The 26,571-nt window shown below is 48.6% G+C and overlaps 1 protein-coding gene across 1 annotated transcript in view; it reads right to left on the bottom strand.

Moving 5' to 3' along the window:
- Positions 1 to 4,135: 4,135 nt before the first annotated feature.
- COL5A1 (collagen type V alpha 1 chain) overlaps positions 4,136 to 26,571 on the bottom strand; it is a 217,147-nt gene continuing 194,711 nt past the window's right edge. The window contains exons 56-66 of the mRNA XM_081339577.1: positions 23,648 to 23,701; positions 23,170 to 23,223; positions 22,863 to 22,970; positions 22,620 to 22,673; positions 22,279 to 22,314; positions 20,967 to 21,020; positions 20,617 to 20,875; positions 19,795 to 19,907; positions 15,298 to 15,366; positions 9,900 to 10,133; positions 4,136 to 7,294 (exon numbers count right to left, since the gene is read on the bottom strand). Coding sequence (XP_081195703.1) covers positions 7,148 to 7,294; positions 9,900 to 10,133; positions 15,298 to 15,366; positions 19,795 to 19,907; positions 20,617 to 20,875; positions 20,967 to 21,020; positions 22,279 to 22,314; positions 22,620 to 22,673; positions 22,863 to 22,970; positions 23,170 to 23,223; positions 23,648 to 23,701 — 1,182 coding nt within the window. The 3' untranslated portion in view covers positions 4,136 to 7,147. The remainder of the gene's footprint in view (positions 7,295 to 9,899; positions 10,134 to 15,297; positions 15,367 to 19,794; positions 19,908 to 20,616; positions 20,876 to 20,966; positions 21,021 to 22,278; positions 22,315 to 22,619; positions 22,674 to 22,862; positions 22,971 to 23,169; positions 23,224 to 23,647; positions 23,702 to 26,571) is intronic.

The following is a 26,571-nucleotide window of genomic DNA, read 5'->3' as shown; positions in this document are numbered from 1 at the left end:
GGGGCGCCGTTGGCTCACTTGCTGGGTTGATGTGGGCCGCTTCTTGATCCAACCACACCGTGTCAACCACAGCCTGGAGGGCAATGTGGGCCATCATAGCAGGGAGAATGAAAGAAGCAGTCCGGCTCTCATGGCGAATCGACCAGTTGCTCCCGCCAGTCTCCCAGGAGCCCCCTTGCAAGGCAAATCTCTCTTCCGAACAGGCGGGTCTTCTGGAGAGAGTCCCGTTGGCACCAGCATCTCCGGGCAGCGCTCCTGGGTGTCTGGAGGGGGAAGCCGGGCAGAAGGAGGCTGGCATGAACTATCAGCTGCAGCCCTGTCCCGAAGCATTGGTGGTATTAATGCAGCTGTTGAGGGTCTGTTGCAGAGGGTCTGCTGTGGTATGTTGTGCACATTCATCCTCAGTGTCCCACCTCAATGTTTATTGCTAATAACACAACAAAATGAATGTGCCTTTAAATCCTATTTTTTTAACATAGCAGCACAACAGGAATTATTTGAAATAATACATGTGAAATTATTCCCCTCCTACACTGGAAGATTCATATAGTTTCCTTTTAAATTCATGACTCATTTCCATATTTTCCTTTTTTAAAAAAAGGTCTCATTTAATTTCCTCTCTCTAGCTCTATGCCAGCACCTTCTACTGCATCACCTGTCAAGCCCCACCACCAACAGGCTGCCTGGTTTCTCTCTTTCTGCAGCCTCCAATATTGCTTTTCCAGAAGGTGAGGAAGGCCAGAAACAAATTGAAAAGCTGTGGCAGTTTACGCAAAGCCGCTGGATGAGCAGAGGGGCCCTTTGTAGCTCCACCAGCACAGTGATGGGATTATACACCTAGCAGAAGATAAATTCCAATTTACAGTGACACAAACTATTACTGTGCAAACAGCAAGCATCCGTCTTCCAGCCCCCCTCCTCCCACGTGGGCGCACATTTAAACAGATATTATCTTCTTTGGGAAATTCGAAAGGAATTAAACAGGGACAGGAAGAAGAAGAGGAGCTAGGACAACTTGTGGAAATATGGTCCTTTTAGGTGTCAGGACTCACTCGCCCTCTCACTCATACGCTGCTTTGCTGGCAGCTTGACAAAGAAAAAGGAGGGGTGGGATGGAATGCAAGGGGGGGTGGTATTTAAGCAACTGAGACATTGCTGGCATTTTCAAGGACACCCCAAGTGTGGCTGGATGTTTTCTCATAACAACATGAACAGAAGTGATAGGTGGATGTAATGGACTGTGGGTGGCTCGTAGGGAAAGAGGGAATTAACTATGCTTGCTTTTGCATGGGAAACCTAGAGCTGGTTTTGCTTCTTCTTTGCCCATGTAGTTTTTTCAGTAAAGTTTTACACTCTTGGTAAAATAATGTCCCAGGAGTTTCTTTTTACTGGAAATGCCAGCTGGACAGTTGACATTAGGAATGGAACTGGCCACCTGGGCTAGGATGGACTTAGGTTCAATGCCTTCCTCCCCCAGTGAGGAAATGGCAGGTGCTATGGAAGATGGTGGGGGGGGGGCGCTGAGCAGACTGGTCTAGAAGCAGCTCCAGAGCAGTTGATTTCTTGTTTACATCTAGACACCCATCTAGCTGTGGAAAGGGAATCTTACCTTGACTCATTTGGTGGTTTGAAGAATTTTATAAGCCTTTTGCTCTTCCAGATTGACAAGTCCAGATATGACGTCCCTGTTAAGCCCAAGGCTGGGGCAGGGCTTCCAAATCATGCTAACTCCTAAAACCACACGCCACCTTATGGCTTAACCTAATGACATCTTTGCCTGTTTACACTATATTCACATCAAAAGCTGAACTACAAACTAACCAACCTCACTTAGCCTAGCCAAGTGTATTGTGTAAACCTCCCATAGAAGGATGCCCAGATCGCAGGGTAGCCTTCTGCCAAAACACACTCCCGGTTCTAGCTGAGCATCGGGTGGCAGGGGCAGCTTCTATGCCGCGACTCTTGCACCACAAAACAACCTCCCTCCCCCAGGCCTGACAGCTGCCACGACAAGGTATTGTTAAACTGAGGCTCAGCACTTACAGCAGTGGCAGATCCCAGCTTCAAGGACACCCAGCTAACAGGTGACAGGCATGGGGGAAGGTCGCCCCTCCTGCTACCTTTTGCAACCCCACTCCCCTTGTCACCTGGTAGTTCAGGAGATCTTCAAGGCCAGCCAGAACCTGCTCAAGGCAGAATGACCCTGGCAGATGGGGAAGGGGGGGTTGGCTGATGACCTCTGGACGTCTTGTCCTGATGATGGTCCAATTGAAGAAGCATGCGTGGCCTATTGAGAAATGCCAAGCATGGTGTTTCCTCCCTCTACAGACCCTGGACACCGTGCTTGGCATGTTACATTTACTTCCCATCTTCCATCTGGGAGCTCAAAGCCATGTTCCAAGATCGTTTCTTCTCCACAACCCCCTTGCCAGGTGGCTGCACAGACGGACTGGCCCACACCCTCCCTGTGGTTGAATGAAGCTCTTCTGTCTAAATCCCAAAACTTCATTGTGAACAACATAGTTTTCTTAAGATGTTCTAAGATGGTGGCACCTGGATCAGCTGTGGCTGCATTGGCTCTCAAAGGTGAAAAGTTTTGGGAGGGATATTAAGGGATATAGGCCACATGATCAGGATGGTTTTAATGTGTTTGAGCAACGTGGTGGAACTAAGGTAACATACGACCGACAATCTTTGCTGGCATGGCGAGTTTCTAGCTGTTTCTGAACCGTTGGTGAGATCGTTAAAAGTTGTTGGCGCTGTTTGAAATTGTTCTGCCAGCAGCAAGATCTGACTGCTGGACCAGCGACGGATTCTATTGCAAATCAGGGCTGTTTCCGAAGGAGGCCGAGGAGGAGAGGTCCCAGGGCAAAGGAACTGGATGAGGCTGTCAGCAGGCCCAGAGGAAGAGAGAGAGGCTTTCGGAGGAGTTGGAGGCGGCGGCAGCGTGCTCCAGGGGCGAAAAGAAGCAAGGCCTCTTTAAGGAAAAGGTGGAAGAGACAGGATCAGAAAAAGGAAAGGAGGTGAGGTTGTTGTGCAGGAATACAAGCTAATTTGAGGGCTGATCCACATGGAGCTCTGTGCCCATCTGTCCCATTTTCCATCATTCACTCCCTAGAGACTAAAATGGAAGATCTGTAACTTGAGCTGGTCATGAACAAGGAGTGTATATAGGAGGGTGTACATTCAAAGTGACAATAAAGTTGTTGTTATGATGATGATGATGATGATGATGATGATGATGATGAATATCAAGCTTCAAAGAAACCTCATGATGCTTCGGCTGTGAGCTGTGGGAATCAAGGTCATTCAGATTGTTTCCTAAGTAAAGAAAGATTTCTCTCACAATTAAGCATCTCACAATTGTCTGATGCTTAATTGGGGAACGTGGCCTGCACTATCAGGAGGGAGTTTCTGTACTTTTCATTTACTGTTCTGGTGCCAATTTTACCAGAGCTGGTTTTCTATCCATCAGGGCCGATATGTTGTGCTCAATAAAGTTTTGCATTAGAGATTGGAACGCCTCGGCTGTGCTTACTTTGTTGGGTCATCAGTTGGAAACTTGGACCTGAGATCAGAACTGAAGCCTCCATGGTTTTCTCCTTAATTCTGGGTTGAATCTCTCTTTAATAAATCTTCCGTCTGTTACTTCTTGCCCTGCCCTCGGGGTCTTTGGAGCATAAGCGGATTCCTCTCCTGGATTAGGATTCCTTTGAAAAGGAGGCATTGGGGAGAACTTCCACTATGATGCCAGCTGTACCCATGGCATGGTTTCTCCTGGAGAAGGCAGAATAGAAATTCTTTTTGCTGAGAGGGCCGAGTGTCCCTGACTGTGGGGATCTGGCATCGTATCACTGGCCCTCGGCATGGAAAGAGTTGGCTCCTCTGCAGAGCAGGAGTCAGAAAATTGGGCCTCCCTCCTTTGAAGGGTGCCAGCCTACCCCTCTGCCCCTATTTCTGTGCCCCACCTCACTGCTTTCCTTTCAAGACGCTCACCTGCTGGCCAGAGAGTGGTGAAGCTTCTGTTGGCCCCCACCCCATCCCCCGGGCTGGGCTGGTTTGGGGAATCAAGAAAGTGGGGCAGGTTTTTGGACCCACAGGCAGAAGAAGCATTCATGTCACAGGGGTTAGGTGGAAACAGTAAACTTGGTTTATTGAAAAATATCGATTACATTTATCCTTTATTACACAGGTTCAATTTTTTTTTCTTAAAAATACCTCTAATGGGCATTGATACTTTGGAATTTGGAAACCTGTACAAATAGGGTCACCTGATCATACGTGAGTGTGTGTGTGTGTGTGTGTACACATGTACATACATGCAGGGATTCATACCCACACATCCTCACTTCAAAGGGGGAGGGGCTCTATGTATTTAAATCTTTGTTTTCATACTTTTTTTATCAACATTTGTTCAAGTCATGATATATATATATTAGGGGATAAAATTACACAGAAAGATATGTCTGCAAATACAAGAAGCAAATTTTATTGCAATATACGGTAACTACGTGTTCTGGGAGGGAAGGAAAAAACGGAACAGGAATGAAAGACGCAACAGTACAGTTTTACAACACTCTGTAGGATTTTGATAGAAGCACCAAAAAAAGGAAGGAAGGAAGGAAGGAAGGAAGGAAGGAAGGAAGGAAGGAAGGAAGGAAGGAAGGAAGGAAGGAAGGAAGGAAGGAAGGAAGGAAGGAAGGAAGGAAGGGAGATGAAATAATCAGATCAGAATCACATGACCTAAGAGAGAGAGAGAGTATCTTGGCTCTCCACCCTCCATGCGGTGATTCCCCCCAAATTCCCCAGAGAAGGGAAAGAGCACCATGAACATTGTGCCTAAGTTGCCACTTGGGGAAGGGGATACAGAACAGCTTCTGAACTGCTGACTTCCAGGGAATCTGTTGCGGAGGGATGCTCCAGCTTAGGATCTACAGCTCACCAATCCCCGAAGACCCGGTGCGCCTCGGGAGGCTGGCCAGGAGAGGGACAGAGCATTGCTGCCTGCCAACGAAGAGTGGGAGCGGGCTGCAGGGAAGGCCCCCCCAACCGCTTCAAGAGACAAAAGGCCACGACTGGCCAAGCAGGACTATTCAGAGGGCAAAGTGGGCTGTTTTCAACCAGAAAGGCGTCGTTTCCTGGCCCTCCGGGCAATATTTGGACAGCTACTCTCGGAAGCTCCTGCTCCTTCGGTGGAGAAGGAAGGCAGGGGAGGGGCCAGGGTCCCCAGTAAGGGCAGAAGGAAAGTCAGCCAGCCCAGCAGGGGAATCTACAGATGCAAAGGCTGGCCGGTGACTCTCGCCCCCGGAGCTTCCCTGGGTTAGGAAGGCTGTAGGAAGAGGCATCCCACAAGGGCTCCCATTCAGACACGGCGATGGCCTTCCCTTTGACCCCGAGGCCGAGGCCCGGGTGTGGGGCGCTTTCTCCCTTTCTACTCACGGGGGCAGTGAGCAAGAGGGTGGGTGGGTGCTGCAAGCTCCCCACTGGAGAAAGACAACCCACAATTGCACTGTTCAGTTTTGCTCTGGAAAGACAGAGGAGGGGAGTTGTAGAGACAGGTCAAGTCTGGCCTTGACTTCAGTACATTGAATAAAGTCATAAATTAGCACCACAAATATTCAGCAACTGAGTACAAATCTGGCATGTTTACCCTGGTAGGCATTGCACGAAGAGCCATTTGCTACCAAAGAAAAACCCAGATCCTCAGCCCGGCTGTAAAAACTCAGTCGTCGGACACACCGCTGAGTCCAGGCTGATGGGTCACATGATACAAGGTCACGAGGGGGAGCGGGGGGGGGGGAACGGGCGATGTATTCCTGGGCTGAAATGAGGGGAAAGCTGGGAGAGACCCCCGGCAGGGCTCAGCCAGGGTGGTCTGGAAGTTTCCTCCAACAGCTATAGCACCAACAAAATGGAACGAAGATAAGATTTTCTTGGCAAAAGGTATTTTTTTAAAAAATCTCTCCACTGAACCACAGTACGTAAGGCTGGAGGACGGGGTGGGGGGAAGCTGGCCACAAATCTTTATTGCTCGTCAGAGATGACAAATTTCAACACTGCTGGTGCACTTGGTGCAAAGATGCAACGATCTGGCAGCCGTTTTCCTTTGTCTGGAGAAAACGCCTGCCTCAGTTCCCCCAAAGTTCAGCCACACTTAATTTTAACCCTGCTTGCTTGGGTGAGGCGTGTCATTCCTAAGGCTGACCGGGCTGGGGAGTGGGGGGGGGGGCTGAGGGAACCGGCTTCCTGAGTCTGGGGGGAGCAGACGGTTCCCTGCCAATTCCTACTGTGGTCTTAGGGGACGCATCGGACCATGCTGGGACCAAGGAGGCTGCCCGCTCTCAGTGCAGCACGGGAGGGGGGGGACTCACATGCATGTTTTGAACCCAGAAACATTTAATATTTAATATAATAATATACAAATATTTACTTACAAAATACAAAAATAGAAGCACCTTTATCATATGGGATAAGCAGTCAGAACCTGGCATTATTAAAGGGGGTCGGTTTCTGGTGGCAGAACAAGACCAGAGGAAGGTCTCTGGGGCTGGCGGAGATCCATCCAGGTTCTGAGAGAAACCCCAGCAGAGAAGAGAATCCACACCGGGGTGGGGGTGGGGGTGGGTGGGCTTCAGAGTTCTTCGTCCATGTGTCTGTACAGAGATCAGGCATTGGCTGAATCGCCTGGCTGAGGGCTTTCGATGGCCTTTTAGGGACTGTCCAGTGATGGGAAGCTGGCGACCACCGGGCACTTTTCCATCGGATGCGGAGAAGCTGCTGACAGGAAGGCCTCTTCCCCGGCGGGATGTGCTGGTTTCGAGGAGGCGGCAGGCGTTGAAGCGCAAGAGCGGAGGGGCCCTGGGGCGGCCTCCGAGAAGGAAAAGCTTGCTTTGGCCAACCGGGGGGGCTCTAGGTCATGTGATTCTGGAGTCGGTGATGAGCAGGGTCCGGTTTCTGACTGGGATTGGGGGGGTCTTGCGGCAAAATTGACGTTGGGGCACACGGGAGAACAAGTAAAAAGACAAACCCATCAAACTGTCCAGTTTCAGAACGTGCACGTGATGACCAAAAAAAAAAAAGTAGCCAAAAAATAGAAGGCGCGATGAGGTTAGGCAGTTGCTCTTTTGGAGAGTCTTCTGAGCGGCCCTCAGCCCATGAAGCACGCCGGTCCCACCTCGAACCCAAACTTCTGAGACGCTTCGCCAAAGTCATTGAACATGATGTCGACAATGGGGACCTGCTCAACTTTGGGGGTGCTGATTTCCAAGACCGTCTTTTGGTAACCCTTCTTGGCCTGCAGAGGGAGAAGGCAGCAGAAGAGGCGGTTCAGGGCCCCGGAGCAGCAGGCTGGCTTTATCTATCATTTTATTGACTCTCCCTGACACACCTTCCCACTCCTTCTGCTCTGCTCTGCTGTTCAGCAACAGGAAATAATGCTGAGCTAGATTATTTTTTTAAAAAAAATCTGGCTGGGACTGAATGCGCAGCAAGCTGCAAACCTTGGCCCTTGCCAGTTGAACCGCTGGATGGCGAAGCCGGTCGGTTTGGGTCTCTTTCAGTCTGTGTTTACTGCATATCAAGTTTGGCCTGCTGTAACTTAAATATTTTTTTAGAATTCCCATTAAGGTTTGTATCTTTTTGTTCATGTTTTAAAAATATATACATTTTGTTCAAAATACTGCCTAACACACACTGCTTTTGCCAACAGTTTTCCTTGATATAAGGCATTTGTGTACAAGCGTATGAATCTATGTATGACTTTATGTTTAGCTGGAGGTCTGTCTACCTCCCTCCATTTCTCTCTCCCTCCCTCTCTTCCCCCTCCCTCCCCTTCTCTCCCTCCCTCCCTCCCACTCTCCCTCTCTTCCCTCCCTCTCTCTCTCTTCCCCCGTCCGTCCCGTTCTCTCCCTCCCTCCCTCCCTCTCTCAATCTCCCTCCCTCCCACTCTCCCTCTCTCCCACTCTCTTCCCTCCCTCCCTCTCTCCCTCCCTCCCACTCTCCCTCTCTCCCACTCTTCTCTCCCTCCCTTTCTCACTTCCTCCCTCCCTCTCTCTCTTCCCCTGTCCGTCCCGTTCTCTCTCCCTCCCTCCCTCCCTCCCTCCCTCTCTCTTCCCTCCCTCCCTCTCCCTCCCTCCCACTCTCCCTCTCTCCCACTCTCTTCCCTCCCTCCCTTTCTCTCTTCCTCCCTCCCTCTTTCTCCCTCTCCCACTCTTCCCTCCCTCCCTTTCTCACTTCCTCCCTCCCTCTCTCTCTTCCCTCCCTCCCTCCCTCTGGTCCAAGAAGATTTTGCAGGTGGTCCCCAAAAAGTGCTCTAGGGGCCCTGGGGGCTAATGGCCCCTCCCTCCTTTCCTTAGCATCACGTGGCTACTGGCTGCACCTGAAAGGCCACCTATTAAGAAGCAGTACGCCCCCATCGTAGGAAAGAGTGAAAACCTGGAGGAATGTAACTGTATAAGGTGTCAGTTTGAAATGGAGGAAATGTAACAACACCTACTCAAAATTAGATAATTATAAGAACTGGCAACAAGAAAATAAGCAGCAGAAACCGCAGGCAGAAGGCATAACTCTATAGGGGCAAAATAACATGCTCAAGCAAGGCATAACTGCACAGACAAGCGGACACGAAGACTAAAAGAACTTCAAAAAGGGAAATAGCTTTGTGAAATTTTACTTCCCTATTTCTGAAAATCAATGGTATAAAAGGTTGTGTTTTGCTGTTGTTCAGAGTCTCAGCTCCTTTAGTGGCTGGGACCCTTTTGCTGGAAAGTGAAAGTCCGTCACTCCTTTCTGGCTCTGATTGGCCTCTGCACCAGGCTGAGCCCTTTTGGGGACAACACACCCTTGCGCCCCACGACCCTTGGCAGAGGCCAGAGCTTTAGGGGGTTGCAGGCAGATGCTGCTTTTGTGCTTTCATGTGCTCTGCAGAGTCTTCTGGAGGCTGAAACTGACAGCTCTGCACAGACTTTATGTCTGAATGTAAATCTCCATCTTATTGACAAACCACCTTACAAGCCTCTGGGAGGTGAATTCTGCATTTCCATTAAGTATCAATTTTGAAATGCAAAGTTAGCTAAGTTCACATCAGTTATGGAAATCTTCCATCTTTTTTCTCCAAACGGTAGGATGGGAGGAGACCGCAGAGGTTCTCTCCGTCCACCCCTCTCCCCCAGGTCAGAGTCCTTCTCAAGGTCCGGAGATCCCTCCTAATTTCAACTTCAGATCTCTCCCTGTAAAACCTCTTGGCTCTTGGGATCTGCCCCCTCCCTCTTCCCTGGGACTGCTTTCAAGACTCTCGTCGTGTCTCTCATTCGGTTCTTTAATAAGAGGGACACGTGAAATTGTCACTCTTGTATAGGATGCTGTTCAGACCAAGGAACCTGAAAAACCTAAAAAAAACTTGGTTTGTTCTGAGATGTATGACACAGGTACCCACCAGAGAATCCCAGTCAAGACCACTCTGATGGAGCCCCATGTACTTCCTCTCCCCCCAAATTAAATGGATCATTCATTCATCCACCCAAAGACCGTTCATCCTAATCTCTGTTAGTGATATTAGTGAATGTGATATTCTGTGCTTAAAGTCAGACTTTTACTGGAAATCCAGTACTGATTGTTGCACTTAATGAATTCTAATCAGCGACAACAATACACATTATTATATCACACTTAATTAAGCTCTTTTAGTTGATGGCTAATATATGCAGTAATAATTATTTTCAGACATTAGTCAAAAAAATTAATTTATTGCCTCTTCTCTTTTCCTCCTGCCCCCCTCAGATAATCAGGCGCTTGAGAAGGTGGTCCCGCTATCCACGTGAGCAGCCCACGAGGTTGCACGAGAGGGCTCTGAGCCCCCCTCCCCCCCACCCCAGGAGCCTCTCCTTTGCACCACCACTCACCGCACAGCCGTCCAGGGCCGCCCTGATGAAAGGGCTGTTGTCATACGACATCTCTTCGTCATTGGAGCCCAGGAAACGCAGGGCCTTCTCGTAGTTGCCCGCGGTGGCGTCATGCCAGGCCACGGACTGGAAGCAGTTGTAGGTGACGTTTTGGTGAGCCGACGCACTCAGGAGCCGCAGGAAAGTCATCTGAACCACTCCGATGGGGTTGCCGTCAGCGTCCACGTAGGAGAGCTAAGGAGAAGCGGGAAAGGAGACCAGGAAGAAGCAGACCAAGGCAAGAGGTGGTGGGCAAGCAGAAAGTTTACCCCCAAGTGCACAAGTTATCACAAAGCGTGTCACAGTATTCTTGGACCACCTTGAGGAGGATCAGAGAACGCTTTAGCTACATTTGAAAAAGGAACACAGCCACCATGGTTTCCGAAAACTAAATGGGATTTTTTTGTTTCAGGGTGGGCAAATCCTAACCTAAGAAATGGGTCTCATTTTGACAACATTCAGGATGTAGGAAATAATTGAAAACCCTACAATTGGCAGAATAATCAATAATTAGAAAGATCATTACATAGACACATAAGAATTAGGACCACAGTTAGGAAAGATCCAAGACGTTAGAAAACTTGAATGTTGGGTTAACCGTAGATAACTCACCCATGTTAGAATTTTGGATTTTTCCTCCATGGATTTATCTGAGTCTTTCCTGTGTGTTTGTGTCAAAGATTAGGCTACCCAATGCATCAGATGCTCACTTTATATTTTGTATTGCATGCCGAAGTTAAACAACTTTCAGACAAAACCCTCGTGTTCATTAGTTACTGTGGGAAGGGACTGAGTGGGCCAGAAGGGAATGGCAATGCGTCCACACATGCTCAGAATCAGTCAATTTAACACACACACACATACACACACACGATAAGAAGAAACAAAGGTTTTACCAACCAGTTATGTGGACTCCTGTCCGTGTTTGTCTTGAGACAGGTCAATATGACTGACTGAGGCAAGCAGAAGCATGCTAGATGAAAGGCTAGAAGGAGCGACCAGGAACTAGAAGATGGAATGGATTGTCCTGGATCAGGACCTGTTCACAAGAGACTCACAGATGGCAACTGACTCTTCCGTAGTAATGTCTATTTACAGCAGTGAGGATGGACTGGCAGAAAGTCCCCTGTGCTTAGAACCACAGAAAGATTTTTTTCTCCTTCCTTCCAAGGCAGAACAGGTCTCTTTCGAAAGCAGCTCTTTTTAAAAAAATGAAAGTCTTACTAAACATCACTAATCTTAAAAGGTAAAGTTTCCCCCGCACATGCGTGCTAGTCATTTCCAACTCTAGGGGATGGTGCTCATCTCCGTTTCAAAGCCGAAGAGCCAGCGCTTGTCCGAGGACGTCTCCATGGTCATGTGGCCGGCATGACTAGACGCCAAAGGCGTATGGAACGCTGTTACCTTCCCACCGTAGTGGTCCCTATTTTTCTACTTGCATTTTTTACGTGCTTTCGAACTGCTAGGTTGGCAGAAGCTGGGATGAGGCGCTCACTCTGTTACGCGGCACTCAGGAATTCGACCCGCCAAACTACCGACCTTCTGATCGACAAGCTCAGTGTCCTAACCCACTGATCTTATTCTCTCCTAAATTTTTCTGATGCAGAAAGACCTAAAAGTAACTTCTTTCCAGTTATTCCAATGAGAAGTGGAGTGGCCGTCTACCTGACACAACGTTCATTCAGTTCAGAGGCCGCCCAGCACCATCAGACTCCGGGTGGAACACTTCCTTGGAAGAAATTTCGGATAAAATTCCTGAGGGGCTGCATCCCACCTTTGGTTCAGGGAACGGCCAGGTTTTTAGCACCGAGACCGAGACGGCGCCCTTCCTGGGTCTTCCTCAAAGGGGTCTGGATTACATCTCCCCCGCCTGTTCTTCCAGGATGGGCAGAAGCAGTTGGGGTCCCTCAGGAGGGACACCAGCGCCTGGCAGCCCAATGGCAGCAAGTGCAGCTGGCAGAGCCGGGGTGCCCTTTGGACAGACTGAGGCATCTCTACCCACTGAATTCTGGCCCAGGTGCACCTCCGATCATCGTCGAGCAGAGGCCCCGCGGATGACTCATTGCGGCCACCCATTGGTGAAACTCCAGGTAAATTTTTACTACATCCTCTGCTAAAACGCCCTTTGAATTTGGAAGGAGATTAAGAGATCTCCTAATATCCTACTACTACATATTTTTTGTTGTTGTTAGCTGCGAAGTCGTGTCCGACCCATCGCGACCCTATGGACAATGTTCCTCCACTACATATTTTTACCTCAAGGAATATTGTGTGTGTGTGTGTGTGTGTGTGTGTGTGTGTAGGATTCAACTACTTCTAGAAATTACATACGCAAATTAAACTGATGTTTATCAACGTTTAGTTAACCAGTCAATTAAATTAATTAACTTTTTTTTTACTGAAAAGCTAGTAGCCTTCTCTCTCGCTCCCTACCATGCACAGAACCCCAGTGCACCCCACTTACAGGTCTGGAAATCTTTTTGGGGGGGAGGTGGTACCTAATTTGCATTTATTATGGAAATGATTAATATTTCATACTGGAGCTTCATACTGGAGTTTGATTAATTAAAACATAATCCCCCCTCCCCTTCCTGCATGTCCAGCTCCCTCCCTTGCCATCTGCTGTTAATGATTTTATTTGTTAATTATTTTATCAGCTGTGTTTCTATGAGTGATGATTTTAATGCTTTTAATGCTTTAATGCTTTTATGTTTATAAGCTACTCGGAATCATACGAGATGGGCAGCAAATAGATTTCATAAATAAATAAATGTTTAGAATTTTAAAAATGCTAATTGGAACCACGAAGGTTAAACCATCCTATTAATCAATCATGCATTATTCAATGCGTGAACAAGGGAATAAATCCCACCTCCAAAAAACTGTTAGTTGGCAACCTCTCCCTAAGAAGGTTTCAAGCCAAGCCAACAGAGCAACAGGTCCTCCAAACACTCAGGATGAAGAGTTTATGATGGAAACCGTCTGTCACCCAAACCAGAAGGAGCTCAAACAGGCGTTGAAGCCCCTGAGATACCAAAAGGAGCACCTGCAGGCCTTCTGGGTGAGGGGAAAATAGCGTGAGAGACGAAACCCCGAACCCACCATCTGGGTCGAGATCCTGAGCTACAAATGGCCTTTAAAGGCCCTGGGACCACACCAATAGCTGCTCCCCAAATCAAAATGCAGTAATACCTAAATGGGCAATCACAACTATATAAACCGAAGTGAATATTAGGATTATTCTTCAATCTCTGTCACCTAATGCATCAGAGGAGCGGTGACATTTCTCAAACAAATCTGGAATCCCCACTGCATGAGCAAACGGGGCATGGTTGCCTTTGCGAGTCTTCTAGATCCTGGTGGCTCATTTCCAGTTCAAGAAACAATCCTGATGACCAGCAAGATAATGAGAGGGAAGGGAAAATTTGAGGTGATGAGCAAAAACCAGCTGTTGAAAACAAGGCCCTTCCCTTCCCCGACAACAAAATGATTGGCACAAGACTGGTGGGACGATCTGGCCTCTCAAGTTAGTTCGGTGTGGTGAGTCTGGGAACATGCACGGGCTCCCTCGGGCAGGGAAGAAGCTCTGGACACACACAAACACACGTGACTGCAAGCCTTTTCTGTGAGGTGGCAGTGCCGCCTAGCTGGAAAAGCTTTTGTGCATCTCATTCAGAAGCATTCCATGCGCAGTAATGTTGACTGCAGACAGAAGAGTAAGATGTATTTTTTTTTAGAGATTAAAATAAAATTAAGACTGTTGGAGAAAACTGTGCAAGGGTGTTTCAAGAGGTCCTAAAAGCTGTCACTGTTGTTGTTTGGAAGGAGTGAATTCCCTTGCTCAAGAGGAAGCGATGGGCACAGCAAAGAGCATCGTCGGGAAAATAATTGTGATGGAACTTCAGCATCTTCAGAGTCTTGCACCGCTCTTCTTTCGTGTGCTTCCAAATGTGCACCAACACTTCTCTCACAAAGAGAGGACTTTTCACTTGCCTAACTTCATCTAAAACTGTTTTACCCCCCCCCCCCCAGCCTTCCAGATTATGAAATATGGACTTGTGGAATATGGAACTCAAGTAGAAAAATTACGTTTACCTTATTTTGATTTTTGCCAATCAAGCTGGACAACTTGTGGCCAAACCTCCAGTTCTGAGACTATAGCAAACACTGGACAGAGACTGTCAAGCTGAGAAGGTCTTTTCTGAACAACAAAAGCTGAGAGAAATGAATTCTACATCTTTTATCACTTTCTTGGCTTTTCTTGATTGCCACACCCAAAGTTTTCTCCTCATGTTTCAGTTGTTCAGCAATGCCCCCCCCCCATTTGGTGCAAGCAATTCCACCACTTTTCCAGTGTTAAGTAGGGTTCCCTTGTGCTTCTGTTGCTCCAGTGAGGAGAACGCCTGAGATTTGGCATCAGGTTGCTTCCCATAGGTTCCCGTGATCGTGTAAACTCAGGTCTGTATTTGCTTCCAAAGTGAATTGAAAATTGGGGTTGAATTCCATCAGGTGCCGTATGGGAACGAATTTTGGCAGAAAGAGGCAAACCGGTTGATTTTGGCTATTCTAATTTTGAAAATGTTTCCATTCCATTTTCCCAGTTTTGGGAATCTTCCAATCTTTCCAGTTCAATCATTTTTAATGTAATGTTTTTAGTTTATTTTGGAGCATATTTCTCCAAACACAAATATTTTTATATGAAATTCTTAGAATTTACATAGTTTCTGTAAAGTAGTTCTGTAAAGTAGTTCATCAATATAATACCGTTTATGCATATATAATTTCCATGAATATTCACATACTTAATTTTATATATTTATATATATATATATACACACACACACACACACACACACACACACACACACACACAATATGTGTGTGTGTGTGTGTGTGTGTGTGTGTTGTGAATTCTGCCAGTTGTCTGGAATCAAGTTCTGATTCAAGCCCTGTCCTGTCCTTTCCTGTCCTGTCCTGTCCTGTCCACAGAAGAATCTCCTGATCAGGTCAAAGGAGAAGCTAACCTCAGGAAGGCCAAGGAGTTGTCGATCACGGCGAGGGCCCCAAACTCCCTCTGCAATTGCTCCTTTGCCCTCCTTGGACTCTTCCATCCAGCGTTGCTTGTTAGTTCAGCATATAGAGTGAAATTAGTTTGGGGCCAGACGTGGAAAGCGGACATGGCTGGCGTGCTCCAGATGGAGGGCGGAGGGAGCCAGGAGCTTTACCACTTACCAAAGACCCTCGCTTGTAGCGACTATACCACGTGGCTGGCTGCTCTTTGGGCCAACGCGCCATTTTGCTCTGCAAAATACGAGAAGGGTTAAAGCCAAACAGAAAGCCGAGTGTGGGTTCCTCTTACCAGTTTACCGCGCTTGAATTCACTGAACCAGGAGCCCGGGGTTTCCTTTGGCCATGAAGTAATTCTAGCCTGAAAACGGTGGAAGAGGCACGTTGGGGAAGAGAAGAACAGAGACAAGACAAAAAGAAGAGTTACAGTCTGCAATAAAAGATTCCCACGGAAATCACTTGAGTCTTTCTTTTAAGCAAAACCAAAAACCATCAACTCAACTCCTGATGTGTTGAAAGAGCACCCAGAAAACCTGAGCCTGGATGGTTGGCGGTTGGTGGGGAGGAAGCCAAGAGAGAAACGGGCCTGTTAAGGCAACCGGGGGGGGGGGTGTTGATTCGCCCCTCTATTTAAAAAGCCAAAAAAGGCTGTTCTGCTTCCAAGGATTTGCTTCTCTGAATGCTTATTAGTGTCTTCAAATATATTGTCATCGCTGTGAAGCCTAGAGCCCTCCTATTCCTTCTTTCATTTCATTTCATGGTGATCCACTGCCGTGGATAGGTGAAATCTCCAGGGCACAGTTGAGGAACCGGTGGTCCTCCAGATGTTTTGCATACCAACTCCCAACAGCCTCAGCCAGAGGCCGTTCTAGAAGGAGAAGTAGTAGAAGCCACTTTTATAATCATAGTGTCAAGCAATACGTCAGAAACCTGACACATAGGAGTACTCTATTATTTTACACACTCTTATTTGCCAAGAAATGTTCATGGTTCTGGAATCAAAATTCAACATGGTGCATGAATTTTAGGGTAACCTCTGAGCCATCAGACACTGTTGCGTCCTGTTTCCATTAGTTCTAGTCTGCAGAGCCAATAATGGATGATGGAAGTGCAATCTAAAAGTATCTAAGGCCCATCCAATTCTAAAGCATCCCCCAGTAAGCACCATGGCTAAAACTCAACACAACAATTTCCCACAGTCTGAGGCAGTTCAAAAATCAACAATCATTGTCCTTCTTGTATGTTTATTTATGGCTGTTTTCAATGAATCTCCAAGGAGTTCCAGATATTGTGATAGGAGAGCTATGTCAAAGTTCAGAAAAAAACCAAAGTTCAGAAAAAAATCTGACAGTCAGCTGCCACCTCATACTTGCTTGGGATTCACCGATATGCGGTGACACATTATGGAGAAAGGGGATGTATTTTTGTATGTTTGTTTTAATCCTCCCTGTACACCGCCCTGAGTCCTCCGGGAATAGGGCGGTATATAAATTTAATAAAATAAAATAAATAAATAAATAAATGAAGGGGGCATGTTGGGGAAACCCCAAGTAAGGGCCATGCCAACTTGAAACGCCGCTTCAAGGTAACCCAGCTGGAAGGAGGAGAGAGAGGCACAACAGAGCACGCTTGAACTGACCCTTAGGAAAACAGCTTGCAAGATTTTAATTGGTTACCTTGAGTGGGAAAGGAAAGACGGTTCAGAAGGGGAAAGGAGGGGAAAGTTCAACATAAGGATTTTGGCACGCAAAATCTCAGTTCTGGCTACGCATTTGCTGCAACACCTTTGATCTCTAATAAAAATATATCTTTCTCAGCAAATAGCCCTAGCCCTTAGCACTTAAGACTTATAGGCCACTTCACAGAGCTTTACGGGCCCCCCCTCTAAGCAGTTTACAGAGTCAGCACGTTGCCCACAACAATCTGGGTCCTCATTTTACCGACCGCAAAAGGACGGAAGTCTGAGTCAACCTGAAGCCAGTAAGTCTGAAACTGCCAAACTGCTGGCAGTGCTGCCCTCCAACCTCTGCACCACCAGGGCCAAAGATTGCTTTCTACTTAGAGCAGAGGCCCCCAACCTTTTGGGCACCGGGGCCCGGTTCCGTGGAGAGGTTTTTTCTGCGGACCGGAGGGGGCCTGGCTTGTTGTGCTGCCTGCATCCCACGGATGGGGCTTTGCTTGATTGTGCAGCCTGGTTGCTGGCATGCCGCGGCCCGGGGGTTGGGGACCCCTGACTTAGAGGATTAAGTTTGTGGTAGGTCTGACACTGATAGCAGCTTTTCAGACCAACTGTGCCTTCTGTGCATTCACGTGCCTCTTTCTTGCTACAGTTGTGTGTGTGTGTTTGTTTGCTGCCAAGAATACAGTGGCAGGCAGGAACTTAGGGACTCGGGAGGCCGAGTGCTGAGAATTCAATGCTGCCTGCGCTGTTCAAGTGGAGAATGTTCTGGAACCTTCCACCCCCCCCCCCCAACTCTCCTCCTCCCCGGTGGGAAGCACAGAGGACGTATCCATCCCCAAACCCAGCCTGAAAGATCTGATGCGGCTTTGAGCGGCTTTCAAAAAGGCTACAGTGATTAGGGAAAGAAAAGAGGATTGACTCCTATGAACAGGCCCAGACTTTTTCATGTGACTCTACGTTATTTGCAGGGGTTTCACGGAGCCTCCTTCGTACTTGAACAAATAGTTTACATTTCAACGTGAAAAAGCTGTTTTTAGGGCAGTGTATAATGAGGAAAATAAATCTGTCCCATGAATAAACAGCATTTAATCACAAGAATAAATAAACAGATGCATGTCTGCACGCTTATACCCCCCCACACAAACCCCTTTTGGTCCATAGCTTAAAGAAGTTGAGAGTGACAAATGTTCTTAGGATAAGAGTGTTTTATGCTCACAGGGCTGAGTGTGGTTGTTGGTCCCACACATCCAGGCCCCTTCTGCCTCCTAGAAGACTTCGGGCCCGACTCCTGGAGGCTTTTTGTGGTCAAATTGTCACGGTTGTGTGGGTGGGTGGGGAAGGAGGCACAACAACAGAGGTTTCCTCATTTTCAGAGACACAGAGAAGTATTTCTGCCAAAAAGAGTGTGCTGGCTGGAAAATGATGGAATTAGTTTTCCATCTAAGAGGCAGAGGCCCTCAAAGCCTCCAGAGAGCCGGGGATTCTCAAGGCTGAGTGCTCCGAAGGACATCAGCCTCATCTCCAGAGATGCCCCAATCTATGTGGGGAAGAGAGGGGCCCGGATGTGCTTGGGGTCCTAAGAATCACAGGCCTTCCATAGATGTTCACACCAAGAAAAGGAGATCCAACATGTTGGATTCCAATCTGGACAGGGAACAACATGGGGCAATATTTAACCCACCCAAACCAGGAGGCCCAGCAGAAACCTTTGTCCCAATGGTCCCTAGGCCTCCCCCCAACTGCCCCGCCCCCCAAGAACAGTCACAACCAGACTGGGCTGTTCTCTAGATCTCACTCTCAAAGCAGACTGGCTGTGTGTGTCAGTACAAGGCCCTCATTCACCCATGTTCACGTGGGATCTATGAACTAACAGGGCACCATGGAAGTGAAAGTGTGAATGGACGACAACAGGACGGGCAGCCGTTCTCACCTCCAACGCAACATTTTTCACTCAAACTTAACCTACCAATAATTTAATATACAGGAAGTGACATGATATATTTGCATGTATGAATCTGCGGGAAATGCCACATTTCAGCTTTTTTGCAGCTTATTAGCAGCGCAAGTTGTTTTCAGAAGTCTATCAATAAACAGGAAGATTTAAAAGATGTACAAGGCAATAGACTGGAGACTAAAACATACGAAGAACGGCTGCAGGACTTGAGTTTGGCTAGTCAAAAGAAAAGAAGAAATAGGGGAGACATGATAGCAGAGTTCCAGTATTTGAGGGGCTGCCACAAGGAAGACGGGGGTGACATTATTTTCCAAGCCACCAGAAGGCAGGATGAGAAACAATGGTTGGAAACTAATCAAGGAGAGAAGCAACCTGGAATTAAGGAGAAACCTCCTGACAGTGAGGACAGTCAACCAGTGGAACAGAAGTTGCCACCAGAAATCGTGGGCGCTCCATCATGGGAGGTTTTTAAGAAGAGGCTGGACAGTCACTTGTCTCAAATGGTATAGGTTCTCCTGCTTGAGCAGGGGGCTGGACTAGAAGACCTCCAAGGTCCCTTCCAGCTCTATTCTATTGAAGTGAGAAAGGTCAAAGGACAAAACGTAGCATCTGAATCAGCGTTCAGACGTGTGAGAGGCAAGGATGACTTGCAAAGGGATGGAGAAGGGATGGGGCTGTTGCTGAAGTAAACTAGATTTGCTCAATTTCATTTTCTTTGCTCTTTTTTTCCTGCCTCTAATTCATAGAATCATAAAATCACAAGGCTGGAAGGGACCTTGGAGATCTTCTAGTCCAAGGCCGGAGTTCTCATCCCATCCTAGACCAATGGATGCCCAATCTCTTCTTTAAACACTACAGGGATGGAGCACCCGCTACGTCTGGAGGCCAGCTGTCCCATTGATTAAGAGTCTTTACCGTCAGGAGGTCCGTCCTTAGTTCTAGGGTGAATCTCTCCTGTTCAGAATTTAGAATAGAAGAGAGGGGCTTTGGAGAATAGGTGGACACCCCCCCCCTTCTCTGGGACAGCCTTTCGCTCACTTTTCAATCTTTTCCTGATGGGCATTATGTCGCTGAAAGCAAAATCAAGGCAATGTGCAGACCGCGAACATTTGTATCTTCCAAAGGGAGAGCAAAAAATAACAAGAGTTACTCACCCCCTCAGACTTCTTATCTGGGAAGATGCAAGTTTCCCCACCAGCTGTAAAATTACAGTACACTTTGAAGGAATCCCGGGAACAGCCTTGATTCGGGTCTACCCAATATTCTCCTAGAGTTGGGAGAAAAGGCAGTGGCTAGAAATGATAAAGCCCAAACACCGTCTTCGGCATTCGCTCCAAAGGCCCTCCAGAGAAGCTCCGTCTTCAGCGTTTTTCCAGGCGTCTGACACCGTTCCAAAGAGCTGGAACTGACCCATCACTGAAAAGCTTCATTTCTGTCTTTCAGCAGGACTTGTTCAAACTTCCTCCACTTCTGAAATTCATGTCATTCCTCAATCTACCTTTATTCTTTTTTAAAAAGGGAATGTTTCCACTTTAAAACACAAATATGAAAAACAGCTTCCAAGAGAAGAGCATCTCTGTGGGCTCCGTAGTGCCCGCTGAGCCCGGCTGTTTGCTTGCAGACATTTCGTTACCTGACTAGGCAACACCATCAGTGCTGGTGAGTGTGAGGTTTGCTCCCTGTTCACACACGGTTGCTTCTCCTGCTGCCTGCCTGCCTGTCTAAAACCAGTCAGGGTGGGAGCCCTACGGAACTCTGGAAGGAAAACCTGGCACCCATCTGGATTAACTGTGTTTCTGTCATGCCATCCACGATATTTACACAACTTTTTAACCTTAGATTGAAATCTCTGGTCTAACTGGTCTGATCAATGGGGCCGAACTGGAACATCTGCGAACATTTCGAAAGAAGTTCAATTGCCGCTTTCTATGTCCAGACCCAACCATTCCCCCTCCCCTTCCAGGGATGCCGCCTACCGTCTGGGAAGTCCGGGTGGCAAAGCTGCAGGTCCTTGCAGGTCCGAGCGGGATTGTGCTGGGTGCCCAAGGGGTGTTTCATCTGCTCGATTTCCAGTTTCAGGGAGTTCAAGGAGCCGAAGATCTCTTCCATGCCATCGGCGTAGTCCACGTAATTGTCAGAATTGGCATCATCCATCAGCTGGCTGGCATCAATGTTTCTGCGAGTCCGTTTGGAGGACTGGATGGGAAGAGGTTGGATGACCTCTCCTGGAGGACCCTGGAGGGCGGGAGAAGAACAGGAGCCTGGCTTGAGCGAGGCCACAGCAGAGAAGCGACCACCTGGAAGGAATCTTAGCCGCAGCACTTACCGGAGGTCCTGGCAGGCCGGGATGGCCAGTTTCTCCCTTTGGACCGGTTGGCCCCTGGGAAGAAGGAGAAGCAGAGGAGACACGGCCAGTTAACCGGGTGCCGAAGCGCGACTGCAGCCCTCCAGAGCCCTTAAGGAAAGCCACCCTGACCACTGCGGTTCCCACCGTACAATTCCCGGGGGGGTTTCAAGAGGACGAAGGGGGAGGGATGAGGTTGTCTCCTGGAAACCCACGTGGAAATGGTGTGGCGGGAACCGCAACCTGCCGAGGCCTCTGAACATCTCTGTCATGGCTGCATCTCGCCTATCCAAGCCTCACGAGCTGACAGCCGGGCATTAGCGGGCGAGGGGAAGGGAAGGTCGGAACGTGAAGGAAGTGGGGGGGGATGGAAGCCCAGCTGAGCCGTGTGAGAAGCGAAGGCGATGTGGGGAGCCGGGAACCGAGCACCTGTTTCCTGAACAATATGCAAGCACCCGATTGGACCTTTGCAGACAACGGGGGCAGGAGGGGCAGGGAACTTTCCTTTGTGCTCAGATTCAGCTTATGCTACTTCTGTGACCATTTGAGCTTCAATAGACTCTTGGCAAAACAAACGGCCAGGAGTCTTTCTTTGCTAGATGGACTGAGTGGGACATTTGACCATCTCCGTGGAACAAGTCTCCTCTTTCGATCTTGACTAGCTCAGTTCCTCCCAACCTCTAACGTTTTCTCGGGCCAGGCGGGGGCACCCAACTCCCCCTTCTGCATTCCCTTCTGGGCAGCCATAAAAGGGTGAAAGGATTGAGCAAAGGCTACATAGACCCCATGGCCCACTAACGGACAAGTCTCCAAGCAGGGACTCATCCTGTTGCTTTTCTCCAAAGGAAATTCATTGGAAGAAGAGATGCAGAAGGACAGTGCTCCCAGCCACCCTCACCCCGCTGCTTTTACAAGTGGACCATCCCCAGTCTGGGGTCTGGAAGAGGACCCCCCCGCCCCCCCCGTCTTCTGCCACTGTGCTCCTTGTTAGAGCTACTTTTCCTTTCTTCCCCAGGAATGAGGAAGATTCAGGAAACACAAATGTCACCTTTCATTCCTCTGGGGGATGACACCAGAGTAATCAACCTCAGAGTAATCAAAGGAGCAACTTCTTGAAGGGGGAGATGTGGATGATGGGAGGGACAAAGACACGGAAAGGGGAAGGGGCTGGAAAGACAGGAAAGGAATGAAGAGCTTCTTTCCCCCCTCGCCCCCTCCCGAGACCATGAGGACTGCAATACTACCATGAATAGTAATAAAACAATTTTCTGATAGATTTGATACTTGTACTTACGGAAGATCCTTTAGCACCTTTTGGACCGGGGGGGCCCTGGTTGAAAGACAGAAGAGCTAGTTGGCAAGGCGCCCATTAAAAATAACGAAGCAGCCCCTACCCGAGGTCGGTGCGGATTAGCAGAACAAAGTTGCGTCCTAATAAACGCGTCCAGCGTGTCAGTCTGAGGCTGAAGCAGCCGTTGGCTCTGTACGCTCAGAATTCTTACTATCCTTCAGAATAAAGGCATTTATCTTTCTGAAATCACCGAAAGGCCAAATCATGTTCTATTATATTGGGGTGGGGAGGGACACGCACGTGTTCATTTAATGGAGCCAAGTCCCGGCCTCTTTGCTACTCACCGGCAGCCCTGGAGGACCAGGAGGGCCAAGCGGGCCGGACGGACCTTGAATACCCTGGAAGGAGGAGACAAAGAGGAGAATCCATGCTTGCAAAGCCTTCTTAATCGCCAGCTTTAGTGGGGGAGTTCTTTCCAGTTCGGAAGCTTCAGCCGCACCCGCCGCTCCCATCCTCACCACGGGGGGGGGGGGAGCTTAAGAAGAAGCAGCAAGGGACCTTGTGGCAAGGCTCTCCGTGGTCTCTACCTGCTCTCCTTTAGACCCTGATCCTCCTTGAGGTCCCGGCAGTCCTCGGTCTCCCTTTTCTCCTTGCTCGCCGGGAGGCCCAATAAGACCGATCAGCCCAGGATGACCCTAGAAAAAGGCAAGGGCCGGCATGGCAAACGCTCTTTGGGTCAAGAGCGGAGAAGGCCAGGAGCTGCAATTCCCAGCGGGCTTCAGGAATTCCCTTTCCAGCTCCGGATGTCACCGTCAAGACGGGGGCTTCCAATTCACAGGCTTCTCCGGAGGTTAATGTTTGGGCCACAGACGTATCTTAATGCCGAAAACTCACCTTTTCTCCCTTGGGACCCGAATCCCCTTTCAGGCCAGGTAAACCAGGTGGACCCTTTGGAGAGAACAAGAAGGATGACACTAAAAATCAGGCGTCTCGTTCGGCCACTTTTTTTGTTGGTTTGTTTGGATTTATGGCAGCCAAATGTAATTTGGGAAAGGAAAATTAACGCATTTCTAATTCCGAGCCTTCGCTTTCCGTGCCGCTCAAGAGGGGCCACTTTCAAAGGGCCCTCTGGCTACATTCCAGTGCTTCCGCATAAAGGTCAGGACAGGAGCTCTTTTGTGAGGGAGGGGCTGGCCAGCCAAGGTGCTCGGGGGAGGAAAGAGGCTGCTCGGGATCCCGGGCTGCAGACGCCCCCCCGACCCCCCCATTGAGAGGCAGATCTTGCTTGAACCAGGAAGGGGTGGGGGAGGGGCCAGCCTTTGCTTTCAGCCCCAAGGCAGGTCAAGCACAATTCCCAAAAGGTCAGACATACCATTGGGCCAGGAGGTCCATCTGGGCCTGGAGATCCGGGAAGCCCTTGCTCGCCCTAGAAAACAACGGACACATTGAGCTATTATGGTGCATTCTGGGTTAGTAGGAGAAACGGCTAACTGAGGTGGGAGATGCTCGTATATCTCCCGCACTCTAGAAGAATCAACCGAGGCAAGGAGAGTAGAGTTTTTATGTTCCATTTCCACCCCGACTATTTGTTTCAAGGAGGGCTGCCCTAGTAATAGCCATGATTAATGCAGCGTTCACTGTCGAAACCTGAACTCAGTGCTGTCTCCCAGCAGGTGCCAAGCACGTCTGTGCATCGCCTTTCTTTGGGGCAGCAGCCGGACGCGACTCCCCCGCAGTCTAAAAGGGCCACAGGCGGTCCTGTACAACCACAACTGGAACCGCCACAGGCGGTCCTGTACAACCACAACCAGAACCACCACAGGTGGTCCTGTACAACCACAACCGGAACCGCTACGGGCGGTCCTGTACAACCACAACCGGAACCGCTACAGGCGGTCCTGTACAACCACAACCGGAACCGCTACAGGCGGTCCTGTACAACCACAATTGGAACCGCTACAGGCGGTCCTGTACAACCACAATTGGAACCGCTACAGGCGGTCCTGTACAACCACAATTGGAACCTCTACAGGCGGTCCTGTACGACCACAATTGGAACCACTATAGGCAGTCCTGTATGACCACAATTGGAACCACAACTAAGCAATGCAGTTGTTATGTGAGTCTCACCCAATTTTAGGCCCCCTTTTTTTGCTGCTGTCACTAACCAAACAGCTAACAATTATTACAGAAATGACTTCACTTGCTGGAAGCCGGCAGGGAAGGCTGCAACCAGGGACCCCCTCACCCTGTGAGGTGGCAACAGCTCTAAATGCATGCTGGTTGCCAAGGGCCCGACTTGCAGTCATGCGACTGCGGGGATGCTGCAACAGTTGTAAGTGTGAGGCTAAGTCACTTTTTCAGTGCCATCATAACTGAACAGTCGCTAAACAAATAACTGTAAGTTGAGAACTACCGCTATTGGCCAGATGTAAAATCTAACATATAACTAAGGATAAAGGAGTGGGAGTGAAATGCCTGGTGGGGAAAATACCTGGGTGTCTGTGTCTCTGCTTTAGTATTCCTAGTCCAGACTACCAAGAGGAATATCGCCGAGTAGGAGGCCAGCCTGCCCTTGGTCTCCACCTGGGGTACAAATTTACAGGCCTGACCAAATTCTGATTTCCCTGCCAGGTAGCTGGACGGCGATCTGCTTCCTGGGATTCGCCCTCAAAAAATCCGTTTCCTAGAATTTGCTGCAGCAGCAGAGTCTGCAAATGGTGTCAGAGACCCCATTACGTGGAGCTTTCCTGGAAACCAGGCTTCAAAAATCCCATCTCCTCGAATCTGCTGTGGTGGCCGACTCTACCGATCGAGTCACGAACCTTATTACATCAAACGGAGATTTTCTGGAGGCCACCAAAATAGAAAAAGTTCTTCTGAAGGACTCTGCAGTGTCACCCTGTATGGCCAGAAGAGTAAGGCCAAAATAAGGCCTCATAAGATACAAAACAAGGCCTCGACAAGGCCAAAAGGAGAGAACAAGAAGGCATCTCCTCTCAAGGCTCGGTTTTTCTGACTGACACCTGACATCAGAGAGAAATCCCATCTGAAGATTCTTGTGGTCCACGAAACCTGCAGCTTTTTGGTTTGGCTAATTTGTGGTCATGACTGACCGTCCGAAACGTGTTTGCTTTTCAAGGAGATCCAGATTCCTTTTCTGTCAACTCTCTGCTCTCCATGCATACTACTGAGGTGGGTTTTTTTCCCCTTCTCACAACCAGCTGGTGGGCTTTGACCCATACCATGAACCGGGCTGTCTTGATTTTTAGTTTATTAAGTGATTTGAAACAAAATCTATTCAATCGCTCACAGTTATCTGATGTCTTGACAAGCGCCTCCGGTCAAGTCTCTGGGGAGGCTGCTGTGTCAGTGGCGCCACCACAATCAGATTAACATCCATCACAACAATCAACAGACACACTTGGGGCACCTTTAATGCCAACAAACACAGGCTGGCTGAAGCTTCCACAGACTAAACTCCAATTAATCTTACATGAACACTTGTCTTCAGCTGTCATATCTGTATCCATCATTATAAAAACCTTGACAGCAGCTGCAAACTGAAAGAGGATGGAGGACATCACATCGTAACGTCATAACCTAACTAATTTTATATGTGAGAATTGATGCCTTTCTTCTTAGAAGGAACAGGGAAATGTTTGTCCAAGGTCTTCAGTCTTCCAGTCCCTCAGATTGTCATGTCATTTGTAGTTCTAGTTCTAGGTTAAAAAGGTAAAGGTTCCCCCGCACATGTGTGCTAGTCGTTTCCGACTCTAGGGGCCGGTGCTCATCTCCGTTTCAAAGCCGAAGAGCCAGCGCTTGTCCGAGGACATCTCCGTGGTCATGTGGCCGGCATGACTAGACGCCAAAGGCGCACGGAACGCTGTTACCTTCACACTGTAGTGGTCCCTATTTTTCTACTTGCATTTTTACGTGCTTTCGAACTGCTAGGTTGGCAGAAGCTGGGACGAGTAACAGGCGCTCACTCTGTTACGCGGCACTCGGGATTCGACCCGCCAAACTGCCGACCTTCTGATCGACAAGCTCAGCGTCCTAACCCACTGAGCCACCGCGTCCCTTGCTAGTTCTAGGTTACCATCTCCAATACTTCTGATCTGATGTTGCAGATTTCAAGTTCCAAGGAAGAACACCAGCCAGTCTTCATGGCAAAGGACATTTGTTGGTCTGGATGTTTGTAGTACTGGATTTTTTGATTCCCTAGAAAATGCTGGAAATAAGGTGGTTTCTTGAACTTAAAATGTTCTGCAGATAAGAATTCTGGGGCAGTTCCTG

This window comes from Vipera berus, assembly GCF_964194415.1.
Source record: "Vipera berus genome assembly, chromosome: 15".
In the NCBI taxonomy this organism is placed as follows: domain Eukaryota; kingdom Metazoa; phylum Chordata; class Lepidosauria; order Squamata; family Viperidae; genus Vipera; species Vipera berus.
The sequence above is the reverse complement of the archived record's forward strand: the minus strand, read 5'-3'. Positions and strand labels throughout refer to the sequence as shown.